Here is a 19,376-nt window from a genome sequence, read left to right as displayed (position 1 = left end):
TTCCATTAAGGAGCTGTTCTGGTGCTTCCTCCTGTAAGCCTTCCCCACTTGTTAGTTATTCTCTCAGTCCTCAGCTTGTCTTGTCTTTACATACCCATGTATTTCTTGGTTTCCCTGGGTAGAATATAAGGTCAGGGACTCTCGTTTCTGTTTTTGTACGCTCGGTACCTTGCGGCTAGTGGGTTTTAATGAATGCGTGTTCAGATCTAAGCTAGAGGGGAGAGTAGACAAAGCACTGGCAATAACTTGGCTAAAGTCCTCGGAAAAGTTTTAGTTAATTCTTCAGTGAGCAATAGTATATGCTTGAAAACCTTATAACAAAGATGTGCCTGGTATAATGTGTTCCATACACCGTGGGTTGAGTTACTAGGAGAAAAGCCATCAGTCTTCAGGGAGGTTCTTCTACATAGCTCTCTCGTGTGTAAATGTTGCTTCGTTTGACAGAGAGCAAAACAAAAACCAAAACCACACACATTAAGTATCTTGTGACTATGACCTACGTGACCCTGGCTGCTGTTACTACTCCCTGGCAAGAGGGTGCTGGGAGGGGAAGGAGGAAGACCCACTTGCCCCCTTTCTTTGCTCTGTGGCATCAGCAGTAGCAACTCCCTAGAAGAGGAGCCAAGCTGAGTCCCTTGTAGCAGGGATTCAAGTTCAAGTATGGGGCAGCACTAGTTGGCTTCTGCAAACCTCTCTGACTCTGAGTTCTATGATGACAGCACCACTGGGATGGGGGACTTTGGGTATTCAGGAGGGTTACCACCTCATCATACTGGAGTGGTCCAGTTTTGTGGTTTGAGTGGCACAGTGCCAAGCACTGAGGATGAAGAGTTGAGGAGCTGCCTCTGGCAGCTACCCTGGCCAGTCACAACCTCTCTGGGCCTCAGTGTTCTCATGCACGTAATGGGAGAGAGGCGGCTTGAGAGGAACTAATTAGTAAGTCGACGAGCATTGATGAAACACCAACTGTGCAGCAGGCACGGTGCTGAGTGCTGGGGATACAAAGAAAGGCAAAAGATGGTGTGTGCGTATGTTATACACATGTATAAACATGTGCATATATTTTTGTGCACATACATACAACATGTAATAGATATACATCTGTGTATTGTACATTTATATATTTAGGGCATGAAACAACTAGGCGTGAAATATTGTGTTTGTAGATTATTGAAATAGATATATAGAGAGATATGTCTCTTCGTCTAGCTAGCTAGCTCTATCTATTTCACACCAAGTTGTTTGGTGCCCTAAATGTCTAAGGGTTTAGCATCAGTCTGTCTGAAACATGAGCTTGGAGAGTGACCCAAATAAGGATCATTGAGGGTCCACTAAAGATCATAAAGGATTCTTAGAATGGAATTCTCTAACCATCCATCTCTCCCTGGGGTAGGAGTGGGGACGTCTGCTCCAAGTCCTGCCCCAGTTGCGTGATGGCATTTCCCACCTATGGTAGTGGCCCAGAGATGTGCCATCTCAGCTGAGAGGCTGCAGTCACCACCTGCTCCCTGGGATGGTGGAGAGGAAGGCCTCAAAGTCAAATGTCCATTTTTGTACTGTGAGAGTCATTTCTACACGTGAATCTCGTCAAGTTTTAGAAATGGATACCACTCCTATTAGTTTTTCCTTATTGTGTTGTAGTACCCCAACAGAAAGGTAAGTTTCATAAGAGCAGGGACTGTCTTCCTTTGGGGTTTGTATCCCCAGGTACATCCTAGGTACTTATTACATGCTCACTGATTGAGTCTCACAGCCTTATTGTGTCTGAGTAAGGATCGCAGAGGAAAAAGATTGGGTACCATGAATCTGAGAAATGTTGCTTCATAGTGGCAGTTATGGAAATAAAGCATGTTTTTCTGTCAACTCTCTCTAAAGGCCTATCACAAACAGGATTTAGATATAAAATTTTAAAGTCACATCAGGCCCACCCTTTAAATAAACCTCACTGCAGTTTATCATCATAAAGTGAGTTACAAAGAACTTGTTTCTTTTATAATTAGAAATATCAGTGGAAAGCATCCCTGCTTCCTTATTAATAGGTAATCTTTAATGCATTAAATGCAAACACTGTCAGAGCATAAGCCATCTGTTTTAAGAAAAACATGTTGGTGGATTTGGCCAACAGTGTCTTTTGCAATCAGAGTTTTTCTTTTATCTTAGTTGTGTTTTCTAGATAATGGCTTTGAAATGGACTCAGCAAAGTGTTCTTTAAAACTATGTAATAGAGCAGCCACTGGGACAGCCTAGATGAGCTGACTTCATCACCAGGTAGTCTTTCCACCTCTTATTTTTAACTTTCCTCTTTAGAGTAGAATAACAGAAATTCTCACTAGAGCCTGAGGACCTCTGCCATCTCTTTTTTTTTTTTTTTGAGTTCTTTTTTTTTTTTTTAAGTGAGGCAATTGGGGTTAAGTGACTTGCCCAGGGTCACACAGCTAGTAAGTGTTAAGTGTCTGAGGCTGGATTTGAACTCAGGTGCTCCCGACTCCAGGGCCGGTGCTCTAACCACTGCGCCACCTAGCCGCCCCTGCCATCTCTTTTAATGTTCATTCAGGATTCCAGATTTCCACTTAGATTAGCAGTTTGGTGAAGAAAATTCTCCCACCATGATGATCACCTGTGGCATATTCAGGGATTCCTCCCCAAAAGACCTCGCTTTTATATGTAAGCACTGACTAATAAACTAAAGACATATATAAATGTATGTGTACATGCATGCACAAATGTGACCAGGATACTCTCTTGACAGAAGATGAGACCATAAACACTTTGAAAGAGCATTAGAGGGGCAGCTAGGTGGCGCAGTGGATAGAACACCGGCCCTGGAGTCAGGAGGACCTTACTTCAAATCCGACCTCAGACACTTAACACTCACTAGCTGTGTGACCCTAGGCAAGTCACTTAACCCCAGTTGCCTCACTTAAAAAAAAAAAAAAAGCATTAGAAAATGATCATAGCAATCTAGTGTTTGATAAACTCAAAGATCCAAGATTTTGAGACAAGAACTCAGTATTTGACAAAAATTGCTGAGAAAATGGAAAGCAGTTTGGCAGAAACTAGGCATAGATCAGCATCTCACACTATATACCACAATCAGGTCAAAATGGGTACATGATTAAGACAAAAAGTGATATCATAAGCAAATTAGGGGAGCACAGAAAATTGTACTGGTCAGATCTATGAATAAGGGAAGAATATATGACCGATTGAGAGGATCACAGGAATTAAAATGGATAACTTTGATTGATAATATTTCTCTGATAAAGACTTCATTTCTCAAATATATTTGAGTCATTTTAATCAAATTTCTTAAAATATGAGTCATTCCCCAATTCATAATGGTCAAAGGATATGAACAGGCAATTTTCAGAAGAGGAAATCAAAGCTGTCTATAGTCATATGGGAAAATGCTCTAAACCAGTAATGTTAGAGAAATGCAAATTAAAATGATTCTGAATGTCCACCTCACAACTATCAGATCAGCTAATATGACAGAAAAGGAAAACAATAAATGTTGGAGGGGATATGGAAAAATTGAGACACCAATGCATTGTTGGTAGAGTTGTGAAGTGGCACAACCATTCTGGACAACAATTTGGAACTATGCCCAAAGGGCTGTAAAATCTGTATCCCAAAGAGATCAAAAGACCTATGTGTACAAAAGTATGTAGAGCAGTTCTTTTTGTAGTGACAAAGAATTGGAAATTGAGGAGATGCCCATCAGTTGGGGAATGGCTGAGCAAGATTTGGTATGTGGTCATGGTGTAATACTATTGTGCTGTGGAAAAAAAAAATGATGAGCAGGATAGTTTCAGAAAAACCTGGGAAGACTTAGATGAACTGATGCAAAGTGAGGTGAAAAAAAAAAACCAGGAGAACATTGTCCACAGCTACAGTAACACTGTAAATAACTCTGCTGTTATGATCAATATAACTATCCAAGACAATTTCAAAAGATTTATGAGAGAACTGGTGGAGTCTGAGTACAGATTGAAGCATCATTTCTGCACTTTCTTTTTTATCCCTTTTTTGGCAGCATAACTAACATGAGAATATATCTTGCGTGATTCCACATGTATAATTGATATCGTATTTCTTACCTCAGTGGGTAGGAGAGGGGCAGGAAAGAGTGAGAGAATTTGGGACTCAAAGCATTTTAAATGCATTTTTGAAATAAATAATAAGAGTTTTTTCAAGAGCACTGGAGTAGGAGCCAAGGTTCTAGAATCCAGATTCTAATACTGACATTGGACTAGTGATTTCCTTGAGGGACCTGTTTCTTCACCTATTTAAAAAAAAAAATCAGAAGATAGGGAGGACTAGAACTGAGGAGAGTGACTAGGGACAGATAAATAGATAGATGGATCTGAGAGTCATCTGCTTAGACTAAGCACGTCAGAGCTAATGAAATCACCTAGTGAAAGAACATATAGAAGAGGGTCTAAAAAAGAGCTTTTGGGTATAGCCACAGGGGAAAGGATATAGACCATGATCTGGCAAATGAGACCAAGAAGCAGCAGACAGGGAGGAAGAACACTAGGAGAGAGAAGTCTAATGAAAACCCAGGAAGAGAGAGGATGGTACAAAGAGGTCAAGAAGGATGAAGATCATGTGCAGGATTCTCAAGTCTGCCATTTGCCAATGATCGTCACCCACTTTCCCTACAGTATTTTGCTATTACTAAGAATAATACTATTATGAATGTTTGGATGTGTAACGGATTTTTGGCTTTTTCTTTGTTCTGGGAGAATCTGCCTAGAAATGCAGTGTCAAAGAATATGGACGGTTCAGTCACTTGCATAATTCCAAATTGATATCCAGAGCAGTTGGACAAAGTCACACTTCCGCAAACAATGTATTAGTGTCTCCCTCTCCAAATCCTTCCTAATACTGACTTCCCCTGTTTTTTGCCATCTTTTGCCATAGGGTATACAATGAAACCTTAGAGTAGTTTTAATTTGCATTTCTCTTAAAGATTTGGAGCATGTTTTTAAATAGTTGTTTCTATCACTTGATAAGCAACAAACATTGTGTCTACTGTGTACCAGGTTCTGGGAATAGAAGTACAAAGAATCAAACAATCTCTACTCTCTAATAGGGGAGACAAGTGCATATATAAGTAAATATATCACAGATATAAAGTGAATAAAGGCATATATATGTGTGTGTGTGTATATATATATATTCACAAAGTATATGTTATATTTAAAATATCTTAGTTAAGCACAAGATAGTTTGGAAGGAAGGGCACTAGTAGTGGGGGAAGGGGTAGATCAGGAAAGGCTTGAGACTAAAGATGATACTTGAGTTGTATTTTCAAAAAAGAGAGGGATCCTGTGAGGCACTGGTAAAGAGGGAATGCATTGCAGACATGTGGGACAGTTAGTGCAAATGCAGGCATGGGAGACAGATTGCAATAGAAGAGGAGTAGAGAAGGCACTTGTGAGCTGGACCTGGGGGGGGGGGGTTCAGTTTGTGAAGGGCTTTCAAAGCTAAGCAGATATTTGGTCCAAGAGGCAGGAGAAAGCCATTGGGGTTGAATAGGGAAGTCACGGTCAGATCTGTGTTTAAGGAGTTACTTTGGCATAAGTGGGTATGTAGCAAGAACTAGAAGAGGCAGGAAGAACAATTAGGATTAGGAGAGCAATGTGGGCGAGAATTGAAGAGGGGATAAACGAACCATAATGAAAAAAATATTCTCAATCATTGATAAGTATAGAAACGCAGATGAGAGCATCTCTGAGGTCCCCCTTCACATCCATCAGATTGGCAACATGGACAGAAAAGGAAAGTGACAAATGCTGGAGGAGCTGTGGGAAAGCGGGTGCATTCGTGCCCTCTTGGTGGAGATATGTACTGGTCCAATTTAAGCTATTACCCAGTGACCCAGTAGTGCTGCTGCTAGTGACCAGTGTCCCAAACACTCGAGGAAAGAGTGGCTATCAGTGTTATCCAAAGAAAAGGGATAAGGTTTGAGAAAGACCAGATGATTTGGCCATTGAATTCATTGGTAGCCTTGGAGAGAGCAATTTCACTTGTGATGATGTCAGAAGTCAAATTGCAGAGGCTTGAAGAGTAAGATGTGAGAATATCATCGCCAGAAACACCTGAGAGACTTTACAGCCACACCCGAAACTCTCCAGCTGAGACTTTCTAACTCATCATCCACTCAGGCATCCACTCCTGAAAGACTTTATACCAAGAGGACATCCCGAGAATCATCCCAAGAAAAGACTTCCAAAGACTCAAATGGGCATTTTCCTGTTTCCCTTTTCCCATTGCATACCCTATTTGTAATATTCACCTCCCAATGGGGAGTGCCCCCTTTAGTTTTTCTTTGTTTGTAATATCCACCTACTAAAGGGGAGTGCCCCCTTTATTTTTTTCTCTTTTTTCATTCCCTTGACATTGTTAGTCATAAGTATATGTAATGTTATTGCTTCATTTAAGGAAACCCTGTTTCTTAATGAAGCACAAGGGGAGTGTGAGAATATTATTACCAGGGGCTCCCCTGCTGAGAGAGCATGGGTTGACCTTTCTAAGGTCAATCCAGCATCTGGAAGTTACCGACCACCTTCAAGTCATGTCAGTCAATGAATTTGAATGCTACCAGCCAATTAGCTTGGAGCTGTGCATGGGGACTGCCTCTCTTCCTGTCCCGCAGGGAGCTTCTGCTCACAGAGACACAGGATCTTTCTCTTGGGGTGTGGCTCTGCTAAATGGAGGCAGTTCTCTCTCTCTCTCTCTCTCTCTCTCTCTCTCTCTCTCTCTCTCTCTCTCTCTCTCTCTCTCTAGTAGATCTTAGCTAGGCTTTCCTATTCTTTCAGAGACATGTGCTTTCTCTTTGCTAACCTCTGATATACCTTAATAAATGTTTCATGCCTAAACTGTTGCTGAAGCTTCTAATTTATAAATAAATCCTAGCTAGCTTTCCCCACACCGGGGACAGGTGAGGCGACCACACATTTAGTTTTCCCTGTCCCAGAGAGGAGACAATAGTGAGCTTTTTCAAAGGATTTGGCTGAGAGAGGGAAGAGAGTGTGGCAGCTCGAGGGAATGATGGTGTCTAGGGAAGATGTTTTAAGGATGAGTAGTTTTCATTTTGGTCGTGTTTGAGGCAGTGGGAAGCAACCGGTAGAGAAGAGGTTGAAGATGAGGAGGTGGGGAGGCTATGGTAGATAGAAAGATGTGTGTGAACTGATGAAGGGAGCATTAAGTAGAACCAAAAGAAAAGTCACAGTGACTACAACAAAGTAAATGAAAATACTGCTAAAAAGAAGCCAAGCTCCCTGTCACAGCAGGGAGGCTGGGAGCTAACAGGACAAACCACTGGGCTAATTGCCAGATGTGGTCGTTGTATCAAATGTTTGCTTAACTATTTTCTTTGATTACAAGGGAGGATTCAGTCTGGAGGGGATTTGGGGATCTTTGTCCAACAGTGTCTGTGGTATAACGACAAAAGTCATCGATGAAACATTTTAAAAATGAAAACGTCAGGCATACCATTCTATGTACCAGCACTTGAATGTCAGTGTGATGATGGTCACGGCCAACATGTCTTTTGTGCTTCAAGGTTTCCAAAGCCTTTGTGTGCCCATTATCTCATTTAAAGGGCAAACAACCACCACCAACAATCCTCACAATCACCCTGTTACTTCCACTTTACAGACAAGGAAACTGAGACCCAGAGAAGCAAACACGCCTGGTGAGCATCAACCATTCAGTCTAGGTTCTTGCCAGTCTCAAGCTCTTTCTGTACCCGATGCCGTCTCCATTATCTAACATCCAGAAGACCCAAAGCACACACCCTAAGGGCTCACAAGAACAGAGGATGTGTTTAGTGCGTGTAGTCATGGGAAAGGCGCTGGCTTTGGAGTCGGGATATCGGTTCCCTGCCAGCTGAGCTGATGGTAACTCTCAGTAAGACCCTCACCTCTGGGGCCTCCTGTTCTTCATCCATAAAATAGAGGGTGAACTAGAGGAGCTCTGGGGCACTTCTACCGCAGTATGAAGGATCATTGGCTTACAGCTGGAAGAAACCTTAAAGGCCACCCCCAGTTTGACAGATGAGGAAACTGGAGCACGGGGATGTTAAGTAACTTAGTCAAGGTCACAGACCTAGGATGCTGTGTTTTTATTTAGCGTGAGAAACAACTTGGGAAAATACCACCTTAGCTTTGGTTCAGTAACGAACTTTACTAAAAAAAGATTTCTCATGGGGAGGGTCGCTGCTGCATCCAAAAGACAAGGGCACATTGCTGTCAACAGGGCTGGAAACCAAAAGAGACTGGGACATTAAAAGAGAATTAAGACCCAGTTATCAAAAGTATTTGGGGGCCCATCCTTGCCAGAGGCATAACTCTGCTAGCATGGTCAGGGAGGAGATGAATGGAGAAAAGTTTAGCAAAGAAGTGGGTCAGGTAATGGGAATGGGAAAACTGCAGGAGACCAGGCACTGGCGCCACCAAGGAGTGGCCCCAACCTCGTTCTCTCCCTGCTGCGGCCTCAGTCATCTGAGATGAAATACACAGATTTTGGAGTTTTTTAAATGATGAAATAAGTGATTGTTAGCAGCACCTCAGTCTGGTGAAAATAGATGTTGGCAAGAAGGAGTGAAACTACTAGCAGAGGCAGCAGATACGTGATCTGCTAGACTCTTACTCTGCCAGACAACAAACCCACCTTGTTTATAAAAGTCCTCACCGGCCCACAGATATTTTGGTTTGCCACTTTGGGGCATTCTTTTTGTCCCTGACAAGGCAGCTCCCACCTCTATGACCCTGGCGTTCTACATTGGATTTCTCTTCTATTAGCGGAATCACATTTAAGGAAATGAAAAAAGTTTGTTCTCCCGACGATGTTTATTCTCTTTTCACTTCCTGATTTTTTGCCTCGTTTGTGATGAAAGGCTTGGAGTAATAAGGCTCTCATTGATAACTTTTTCTTTGAACTAAGGATGGTAATCTGCCCCAGTTTCTTATCTATGGTAGCTGGCAGCTGATTGTCAGCAGAGGTGAGCCCTGACCTGCCCAAGGCACGGCAGGTGTGCTCCCCAGAGCTGTCCAGCCCTTCTAATACTGCCCTTCTCTGCTCACAGGGCAGTGCGGCTCTGCCACAGTTGTTTTTAGTGCTGCAGAGCTCAAAGAAACAGCCCATAAATGCCAGGGAATAGTCTGGGGGGCAGAGAGGGGATGGAACATCTATTATATGAGAGTCAGGGGGTCATAATAGCCATGTTCTGTAATGGGGGAGGTTTCATATCCTTACAGATTAGGCTTTACCAGAAGACTTCACATTCGAATGTGGGGATCAGTTCAGAAATGTATATTTCCCAGAGTTTTTCAGGCTTTACTGATAATCTTGCAGAACATTCTAATTGAAGGCCCAAAAGATTAGTCATTAATAGATTGTCCAAGACATACGAAAGTCTATGCAAAATAAACACACAGGAATTTGGGGGCACTGAGGAGCAGTGGGGAGGCAGGCGGGAGGGTAAGGGAAGGCCTCATGCATGAGATGCTATTGAGCTGAGGTTCTGATTTCAAGGAGAAGTAAAGAGGAAGAGTCCTGCACACCAAAGAGAGGGGGGAGAAGAAAAGAGAGAGAAAAAAAAAGCTGCCTGGGTCCCTGAGTGTCGGGAAGGGAGAGGAGTCAGGAAGCCTATGAACGGTGATGGTTTATGTGGAGATGTGGGGATAGAATGGATAAGACTTAGCAACTAGACAGCTCCTTGTCTTAATTCTCTGCTTCTCCCTCCCTTAATTGGGCTTGATTGGAAATTGAAGGTATTTTATTTTATTCACAGCAGTAGAAGGTTAGAGATGGTGTTGTTGGGTCATTTTCAGTCATGTCCAGTTCTTTGTGACCCCATTCGGGTTCTCATGGCAAAGATACTAGAGTGGTCTGCCATTTCCTTCTCCAGATTATTTTACAGATAAGGAAACTGAGGCAAGTTAAGTGACTTGCCCAGGGTCACACAGTAAGTATCTGAGGCCAGATTTGAACTCAGGTATTCCTGGCTCCAGGCCCAGTAAGTACTCCATCCACTGAGCCACCTAGGTGCCTCCTAAGGGATGGTAGAGACCTTAAAAATGATTTATTCCAATCACTCATTTTAGAAATAAAGAAACTGAGGTCTAGAAATGTTTTAACTTCATAGAAGTCACACAGTCAATTGTGCTAGAACTGGGCTGAGACCCTGGGTTTCTTGACTCCTTGGCCAATATTCTTTCCACTCAGCACTATAAAAATAGCCTTCATTCAAGTTTTCAGGACCTTGTCAGTAATTTCAAAGGCAAAGGAGTTTACCTTATTTATGATATAGTTTTCTCTCTTAGAAAAAAATAAATAAACTTGAGTTTTCTTTGTATGGCCCTCCCCCGGTCAGCAATCCTTCATAACAAAAAGTTCCCCGGCTCCTAATCCAGGAGAATGAATGTAGGCTGTACAGCAGAGGGGTCAAACACTCCCAAGTGGGACCAGAAACCAGATGAAAGTGGAACTGGGAGAAATTTAAGTAAATAAATAAGAATACGATAGACTGTAGAAAATGTTACTATGTGATTTTCTAAGTCAATAGTCACCCCCACAGGCGTCCTACATGGTTTAGTGATCCCATTTATTTTGAGTCTGATGCCACTGCTCTGTACTATTTCCAAGCCTGGCTCATCCTGTCATAGAGCAGCACTGTGATTCTTCCAAGTGACTCAGTAGGTCATTGTCAAGCCCCTACTGTTTTCAGGATTCTGTACAATGTCACATCTAGGAGCCGAGGCATTAGAGTTGATTGAACTCTCAAAGGCCGTTGAGTCCAATGATTTTACAATTTAGTCCAATTTTACAGGTGAGGAGCTTGAGTCTTGAAAAGGTAAAATTACTTGCCCACGGTCACAACGTAGGTCCTCAGGCATGCAGTCCATTGCTGCAGTCAGCTCAGATCTCCCCACCTTGTGTGAGGCACCATAAAGGATCACAACCAGCTCAGCTCAGCTCATACAGGCCTAGAGGAGCTCTTCTTTCTAGGCCTGATGAGAACTATGGAGAAAATGAGCTTGAAGGCTCGTCCAACTGGTTGGGATCACTTGTTTCCATTGGAATGGAAGCTCCTTGAGGACAGGAGACTGTTTTTACTTTTTCTTTACTGCCTTCAGGATCTTCAGTACTTAACACAGTTCCTGCTACATAGGAAGCACTGAGCAAATGCTTTTTGATTGGTTAATTCTTAATAATAATAATAACTATTATTATTTGTTATAGCTGAAATGTATATAGTATATAGTATTTTAAGTTTTATGAAGCATTTATACATATACATGTACACACACACACACACACACACACACACACACACACACGCACCCTTATCTGACCCTCACAATAACCCTGTGAAATAATGCAAGTATTATTATTCCCATTTGCAGGTCAGAAAACTGAGTCTCAGTGACATTTAATGCCTTTCCTGGGGTCACTCAGCTAGTAAAAGACCCCAAATGCAACATTCTTCTCTGTACACTCTGCTGTCTCTCCTTGTTAAGGACATCAGGGTCTAGCAGGTAGGCAGACAAAAGAAAGACAAGGCCCATGTTTATTCTCTTTTCTTTTGCTCTTGGCTTGTGATTTAAGTGGTGTGGGGAATTCCCTTAGGAAAAAGGTCATTCTTTCTAACTGACGCTGACCTCCCGGCTCGCTGCTCTTGCTGGCTGCCTCTTGATTCTCTTGACCTCGAAAGGCTAGCCGCTGTACAATACAGTAAGGAAGTAAGCTTAGAATAAAAGGAGAAGACGTTTTAATACCTCCCTTTGCCAATCAGCATCCATTCCAGAGGACTGGCAAAGAGACATGCTTTCCAGCTCTTGAGAGAGAGCAGGCTGATGGATTCAGTGCACTTGAAACCTAGATTTCCTTTGGACTTGGTCGATGTGTGAATTTGGTTTTTACGATGATATATATTTGTAACAGTTTTGTTCTTCTTGTTTTGTCAGTGGTTAGAGAAAGTGGATAGGAAGGAGAAAATGTGGAACTGAAAATAAAATTGAATTTAAAAAGTAAAAATTAAGGAATTGAATTATTTAAAGAATGGAAGGATTTTAAAAGTGGTATTATCATTTTAAATATTTTAGTAAAGTTCATGGAAAATATGAAGATGTGTGCAAATATAAAATTGTATATTATGCTAATAAAGCATTCAGCAGTTTTAAGTTTGGTGTGTAATCTATATCAGGTTGCTTACTGTCTCAAGGATGGGGAAGTGAGGAGGGAGAGAATTTGGAACGCAACATTTTTTTACATGTAATTGGGGGAAAAACAAAACAAACAAAACAAACATGTAATCGGGGAAAAGTAAAATATTTTCAAATATTTTTTGTACTTTGGGGATGATATTAAAAACATGTCTTTAATTCAGCAATTTTACTCCCAGATATTTTTCCTGTGTTTCCTATGATCCAAAAGGATGGAAGGAATGATTACAGAATAGTTTATCACCATGTAGGTGCTGGTGATTATCGTATGTATCTTATGTCAGTATCTAATAACATCCCAAACAGCATCCTGAAGAACTCTTTAGACCCTCTAGGTGTTGGTGTGTGCTAGTTGAATTAGGAGAATTTATCAAATATTAACGTTGTCTAATGGAAGGCCTTCACTCTGTCTCAGAAAGAGGTAGCCTCTCTCTCTCTTTTTTTTTTTAAATTTTTTTTTTTTTTGCGGGGCAATGCAGGGTAAGTGACTTGCCCAGGGTCACGCAGCTAGTGTCGAGTGTCTGAGGCTGGATTTGAACTCAGGTCCTCCTGAATTCAGAGCCAGTGCTTTATCCACTGTACCACCTAGCTGCCCCTAGCCTCTCTCTCTCTTAACAAGGTTGATTAGATGTTTCCTTAAACCAAAGTTATAAAGACATGGTGTGTCAAGACTAGATTAGCCCGATTATCTTTGTATCATTCAGTTCACCCAATATGAATTTAGTTGTCTTCTAGGTATCAGGTACCTCCTGGAGTTCCGAAGTGTGTTTTTCAGTTCTCTCTTCACTGTGTTAATAACCCGGGATTAATGTTTCTCTGGTGTCAAGCCCTTTCTTTTTGGTTTCCAGAGGGAAGGAAAAATGGTTAGATTTCAGATCAGTGCACATAAGAGAGCAAGGTGATGAAAACCAGAGATAGAAGGAAGGTTCAGGATCATCTGTGGGTTTCACTGTCTGTGCCATCTTGCCATCTGTTCACGTGACAAGTGTGAGAGCTAGAAACCGTTTTGGTCCAGGATAACCACCTTCGATGTCAGAGGGATCTCCAAAAAGAATTCTCACGGGGAGGTCCAGGACAAGAAGCCCATGAAGCTCCTGTTACGGACCCCTCGCGATCAGTAGGCACATTATGGGTCTTCTGTGGGCACAGTTGGGCCTCTGGCAAAAAAGCCTTTTCTTAGAAGGGGCTTGGGGCCTCCTAGAGGTGCATGCGACGCCCTGAGGGTGGCATCTGGCCTGTTGCACAAGAGGAGTGTGATGGAACAAAGAGGGCAAAGTGCTTTGAGAAAAATCTGACGAGGATCAAGGGTAGCTCCGCGGACATTAAAGAAGAGGGGACAGAAAGACAGGCCGGGGGCTGGGCACCTGCAGACGCTGCCCTCCAGGGTCAGTCTGGTGTGTGACAGAAGGCAGACAGACAGTCTTGGGATGCAGGCCAGGAGAGGCACAGACAAACCCAGGCCCAGGTCAGGGAAGTCATTCACCTCAGGTCACACAGGCCACACGGGCCACAAACGGGGTTTGAACCCAATGCTCTTTCCCCTATGTCAGGGCAGTTCCCCTCAAGGCCCTGAGTTTCCTGATGAGCAAAAAGGAGGCTGGTCTAGAATGATCTCAAGTGAACATGAGCAGATTCTTGCTCCTTTTTTATAAGCACAAAGCTCATTCATACCAAGATGAAGTAAACCAAAGGGGTTGGCAAAGAGAGTGGAGAAGAGCCCCAGGTCTGCCCAGACAGACGTTGTTCAGATGCTGGGGGACCTGGCTAGTCTCTGCTTGGGTGGCCTTGAGCCAAGCCGTCTTGTTTCTGGCCTGCAGGCCCAAATCTCTCAGAAGATAGAGCCGTCCACCTTTCCGTGATGGCTTGTCCTGAGGGTCCTTCGACTCTCAAGCCTCTGAAGTCCATTAAAACTCAGCCCACCCTGTGATAAAATCTTACTTATTTGGATGAAGTGTATGGATACCTGGACCGATGAGAGAAGTTCTGCTTTTCAAAAGCTCTTTCATTATTTTCAAGAAGAGGCAGTAATGGGGCAGCTAGGTGGCGCAGTGGATAAAGCACTGGCCCTGGATTCAGGAGGACCTGAGTTCAAATGTGGCCTCAGACACTTAACACTTACTAGCTGTGTGACCCTGGGCAAGTCCCTTAACCCCAATTGCCTCACTAAAAAATAAAAAAAAATAAAAAAAGAAGAGGCAGTAACTTGAACTAGGTGAACAAAGGCTTTCCTTGGACTGGTTTTAATGGGGTACAAATGATAAACAAGCATTCTCTTTGGCAGTGAGTGCTTCTGAAGGGCCACCAAGTGGTAGAAGGTAACGTGTTCTTTTAAGTGGCCTGAGCTATCGGGCTTTCACTTTTCATTGGATTAGCTTAACCATAATAGTTACAGAAGTAAATCTGAGGCCCAGTTCAGTTCAACAAACATCCATTAAGCTCTGACTGTAGGAGCCAGTGCAGTACAGGCAAGAGCACAGACCTCAGAGTCACAAGACTTGAGTTCAAATTCCAGCTCTGCTGCTGACTCTGTGATCTTGAGCAAGTCACTGAACCCCTCTGGACCTCAGGTTTCTCATCTCTTAAATGAGAGGGAGGGGCGCTGGGTAATTATTTAGCCTAACTCTCATGCTGCCTCTTTCATAGATTCTCCCTGTATTCCTCTCTCCCAGCCCCCACCTACCCCCACCAGTAATTTGTATTGGGTTTTTTTGTTTGTTTTTTGGGGGTTTTTTGCAGGGCAGAGAGGGTTAAGTGACTTGCCCAGGGTCACACAGCTAGTGTCAAGTGTCTGAGGGCGGCTTTGAACTCAGGGCCTCCTGAATCCAGGGCCGGTGCTTTATCCACTGTGCCACCTCGCCGCCCCCAGTAATTTGTATTGTTAATCTTTGGGTGTCTCATCCCCTTCTGGGCTCTGTGAGAGCAGAGCCTGGCACATAGTAGGCTCTATATAAATGCTTATTCTCTTCCCTTCTCCTAACAATAATAGCCAACATTTATATAGCACTGGAAGATTTTTATATATTGTTGTCTTTCATCCTCACAACCACAGATATTCCTGTGAGGCTCGGAGAAGTAAAGGCTCTCCCTTGGGCAGGAGGTAAGAAAGCAGGACAGGATCTCCAAAGCCAGGGTTCCCTGGCTCCAGGCCTAGGACTCTCCCACTGGACCACACAGCCTCTTGGAATAGGATTTATTGAATAGACCTGCTTATTCTTTAGAAAGGATTTTATGTATTACTGCGAAGCCTTTTCGTTGTCATTTTACCAAGGCTTAATGGATATTCATGGGCATATGGCAGTTAGAATTTGATTGGGATTTTAAAACCCTATTTTGATTCACATTGAATAAAACCGTGTATTGGAGAAGGACAATTTGGGAGGTGTAGAGCACATTTGCTTATGGCTCTGGGTTATTTTATGCTTTTTGAAATACCAATTTAAATTTATTTAAATTATTTTTTTCTGAATTCAAAAAGTTTGACCCATTAGATTCAATTAGAAGTTTGGAAAAACTGAATATGTTGGAGACCTGCTTCTGTGTGTTTTGGTAACTCTTTTGGAGCCATTTTTTTTTAAGAGTAACAGCTCTTTTTTTGTTTTGTTATTGTTTTCCCCGAGCCCGGCCACAGTCCTGGCTCTGGTCGGATGATCAGACAGGCTGTTTTTGTTCAGAAATAGTCAGTCCTCCCACCACACCATGGTGGCACTGAGGGACCTCATGCTAAGCCCCACTGTTTCCGGTCTCAGACAGCCCAGTAACTCTGCCTTGTCTGCCTCCCAGGGGTGTAGAGCACCAGACCAACCACAAATGAAGCACACGCGTTGCTCAGCCCTTCAAGAATGAAACCCCTTCTCTATCAAGTTTATCTGAGTCGTGCTCTGGTTCATCTTCAGAAGCCCTGGCTCATGCAAGTCCAGTGAGACCATTACAACAAAGAGCCACTTGCCCCAGGCCAGCGAGCATCCTTGGCCTGTGTGGGCAGAAATGGGAATGGTGGATCAGGCTGATCTGAAAGCAAAGATAGTATTTGTTGTCATGAAAAGAAAACTGGGCCCCTGGTTCAGGTCAGTAAGGACTGCTTGACCAACAGCTGGATTTAAGCAGTTGTGTACACAAAAATCATGTTTTCATATTGGATTTCATTCTTTAAGGAAATCCCCATGAGAATGTAGGAAGCGACCCTTTCCTTTAGTCACCAAACTCAATATAATGAAATCTTCATCTCCGTGTCTGCAATGCCCTGCCTGCTTTCCTTCTTTACCTTCTGAAAATGTCTCTTTCATAAAGCCTTCTCTGATTCCTCCCTGCCCCCCATCCCCAATCAATGATATGGGGTGTGAGTGTGTGAGAGAGTGAGAGAGAGAGATCCATCCATCCATCCATGCCCCTAGCCCCCTCTGGGCTCCGTGAGTGCAGTTTGGCTCTTAGCTGGACTCTGTCCAGGCCTCTGACCTGACTCCTAATTAACTTGTGGTTGACTTTGCTGTTCAGTAAAAATCATGATGCTGCCCTGCCTCTTTGCTGGTGTCTTTTATGTTGTGTGGAGCTGCTTCCATTCGCATGGTTGGCTGGTTGGGTGATGGCTTTTTCTTAAAGCAGCTCTGGTTTCGCTTATTAAATACTAATTCACATTCACTCCCCTAAATCCTGGTGCTTCTTAACGGCATGAATTAAATTCACTGCCACAGGGTAGTGGGCGGAAATGTTGAGTTGGTGTTTGCTGGCTTGGGCTTGCTGGGGGCTCTGCTGGACTTTAAAAACCAATCTCCCTAGGATGGGTGTCACAGAGTACTTGGAGGCCAGCTTTCCGTCAGCCCACCATTACACCATGTGGCCTCTCGCAAAGCAGAGCTTTTAGAGAATGGAAATCAGTGTAGCTTCTCATTTTTAAGGCTGACTGATAGAGGTCCTGCTGTAATGACAAGGATGAGGAAGCTGAGTGGCCACTTGTTAGGGGAAAGGAACTCAGATTCAGAAACCACTCACCACCACCCTGACGGCTGCCTTTCCAGCTGCCACTTTGCATATGAGTTTCCTCATTGGTGTCACAGCCACTTCTATTGTTCATAAAGAAAACCACATGACCTGCCTGAGGAAGGTGCCACTGTTGGCTTCTGCCCTGGGTAGACCCAGGTGTTCTGGATGTGAGAGTTTAGGAATGCCATTGATTATCTGGGGCCTGGCCGAAGTGGCGCAAGCAGAATTCTGATGGGCCGTCACACTGTTCCACGGGGAGGATCAGAGGAGGGAAGGACTGCCGAGGTCGGACAGTTGTCTTCAAGTATTTCAAAGGCTGCCGTGGGGAAGGGTGATTATACAGGTTCTGTTTGTTCCCAGAGGGCAGAACTAGTATCAGCGGATGAGAACTGAAGAAGAGAATTTAGATTTGACATCAGGGAAAACATCCCAACGTGTAGAGCTGTCTGAGAGTGGAATAGGCCCTCTCAGAAGGTCATGGCTTCTCCCTTACTGGAGATATTCGAGCAAAAGCCCGATGGCTACTGACTGCATGTGTTAGGATGGGGATGCTTTGGGGGGGCCTGCAGAGGAGCAGTCTCCTGCCACTCTGAGCCTGTGATTCCGCATGTGGCCAGAGGTCCTGAACTACTTGTAGCCAGCAGGGGGCAGTGGGATTACCATAGGAGAGCCAGGAGTGATCCAGGGCCTGGGGACCAGACAAGTGTTTTTAAACGTCTGATACCGTTGGGTTAAAGCTTTTATTTTTTTTTCAAACACACAAAACAAAGCAAAAATAGGTTAGGAGTGTTTTCAAAACAGCATTTGGGGCAGCTAGGTGGTGTAGTGGATAAAGCACCGGCCCTAGAGTCAGGAATACCTGAGTTCAAATCCGGCCTCAGACACTTAAAACTTACTAGCTATGTGACCTTGGGCAAGTCACTTAACCCCAATTGCCTCACTAAAAATAACCCAGCATTTATTTATTCCTTATCACAAAGAGAAACCTTGAATGTAAAGGGGGAAAAATGTTCTGAAAATATACGTGGGTTTTTAAAAAATCCTTGAGGATTCATCAACAAAACACCTCTCCTGTTTGTTTGAGCCCCAGACATTAAAAAAAAAAAAAATGACACTTCGGCCCAGCTTGTTGCTGGCTTCATCTCTTAGTTTTGAGTGTGTGTTTGTGAAGATCGATATCAGTATCCTGGGCTGATCATTTGTCACTTGTTCACGTGAGAGCAGGAGGCATTGTGATGTGATATGATGCGATGCGGTGTGGCGGACAAAGAGCCGGCCTCAGAACCCAGAAGCCTGGGTTCAGGTCCCACTTCTGATCCATCCTGGCTGTGTGACCCTGGGAGAGTCTCGTCATCTGTCAGTGCCAGACAGCTCCCTCATTCTGCGAAGGGCCAAGAAGGTGCTGACTCTCAGCAGTGGTTCCCTATACAAGTGAAACCACAGGTCCATTCCCCATTTCTTGTGCCTTTCATGTGAAGGCAAATGCAAATGCCAAGGACACAGAGTTGTGACAAGAATCTAAACCAGAGGCTTAGATACATTCACTCTGCTCTCAAGTAAGGGAGATGAGACGTGTAGAAATGAGCATGATACAGAAGAGAACTTGAGTGTAAGAGAAGGGCCCAGTGAGGCATCGCCAGCATGACCCATAGTTGATTGAGCCCTCAGATTCTCCGGCGATGAAAATTAGGATAGAGAGTATCCCCTAGGAGAACCACATATCTGACATTTGTCACTCACCCGCTCGGCCCCAGATGAATGCCAACGACAGTAGGGTCCCCCCACCTCCCCTTTTGTTAGATTCCAAGCCTATGGAAGGAAGGCAGTGATTACATCTGGTGACTTTCAATTGGTCACCAAGCCCAGTGTTATATGTGTGCAAGCACTTAATATATCCCGTTTAATAATGTTCCCCTGGCATCCCTCTCTCCAGTCTCACTTCTTCTGTAAGGTGTTTGTTAAATGTGTCAAACCCAACTTTATCTTTTGCCAGTCTATGCCTCTGTCTTTTTTTTTTTGGCCTGTGATTAACAGAACTCTCGGTGAACTCAGCAACTTGTATGATCTGAGAGGATGGAAAATGGCCTGGCCTTTCACTTCCTCTCCCTTCCCTTTAGCACGAAGAGATACCTGCCATGGCCTTCCCCCAAACATCCCCTC

At 43.6% G+C, this 19,376-nt stretch overlaps 1 protein-coding gene across 4 annotated transcripts in view; it reads left to right on the top strand.

The window, feature by feature from the left end:
- RPAP2 (RNA polymerase II associated protein 2) overlaps positions 1 to 19,376 on the top strand; it is an 80,399-nt gene that overhangs the window by 43,241 nt on the left and 17,782 nt on the right. The window contains exon 12 of one of the 4 annotated variants that reach the window (XM_043964800.1): positions 5,720 to 5,955. The exons of the other annotated variants lie outside the window; for them this stretch is intronic. Within the exon in view, the coding sequence (XP_043820735.1) occupies positions 5,720 to 5,795 (76 nt within the window). The 3' untranslated portion in view covers positions 5,796 to 5,955. Of the gene's footprint in view, positions 1 to 5,719; positions 5,956 to 19,376 lie in introns of those variants that run through there. 4 annotated transcript variants of the gene reach the window in all.

Source organism: Dromiciops gliroides, chromosome 4 (assembly GCF_019393635.1).
Source record: "Dromiciops gliroides isolate mDroGli1 chromosome 4, mDroGli1.pri, whole genome shotgun sequence".
Lineage (NCBI taxonomy): Eukaryota > Metazoa > Chordata > Mammalia > Microbiotheria > Microbiotheriidae > Dromiciops > Dromiciops gliroides.
This window is presented reverse-complemented; position numbering and strand designations above follow the sequence as displayed.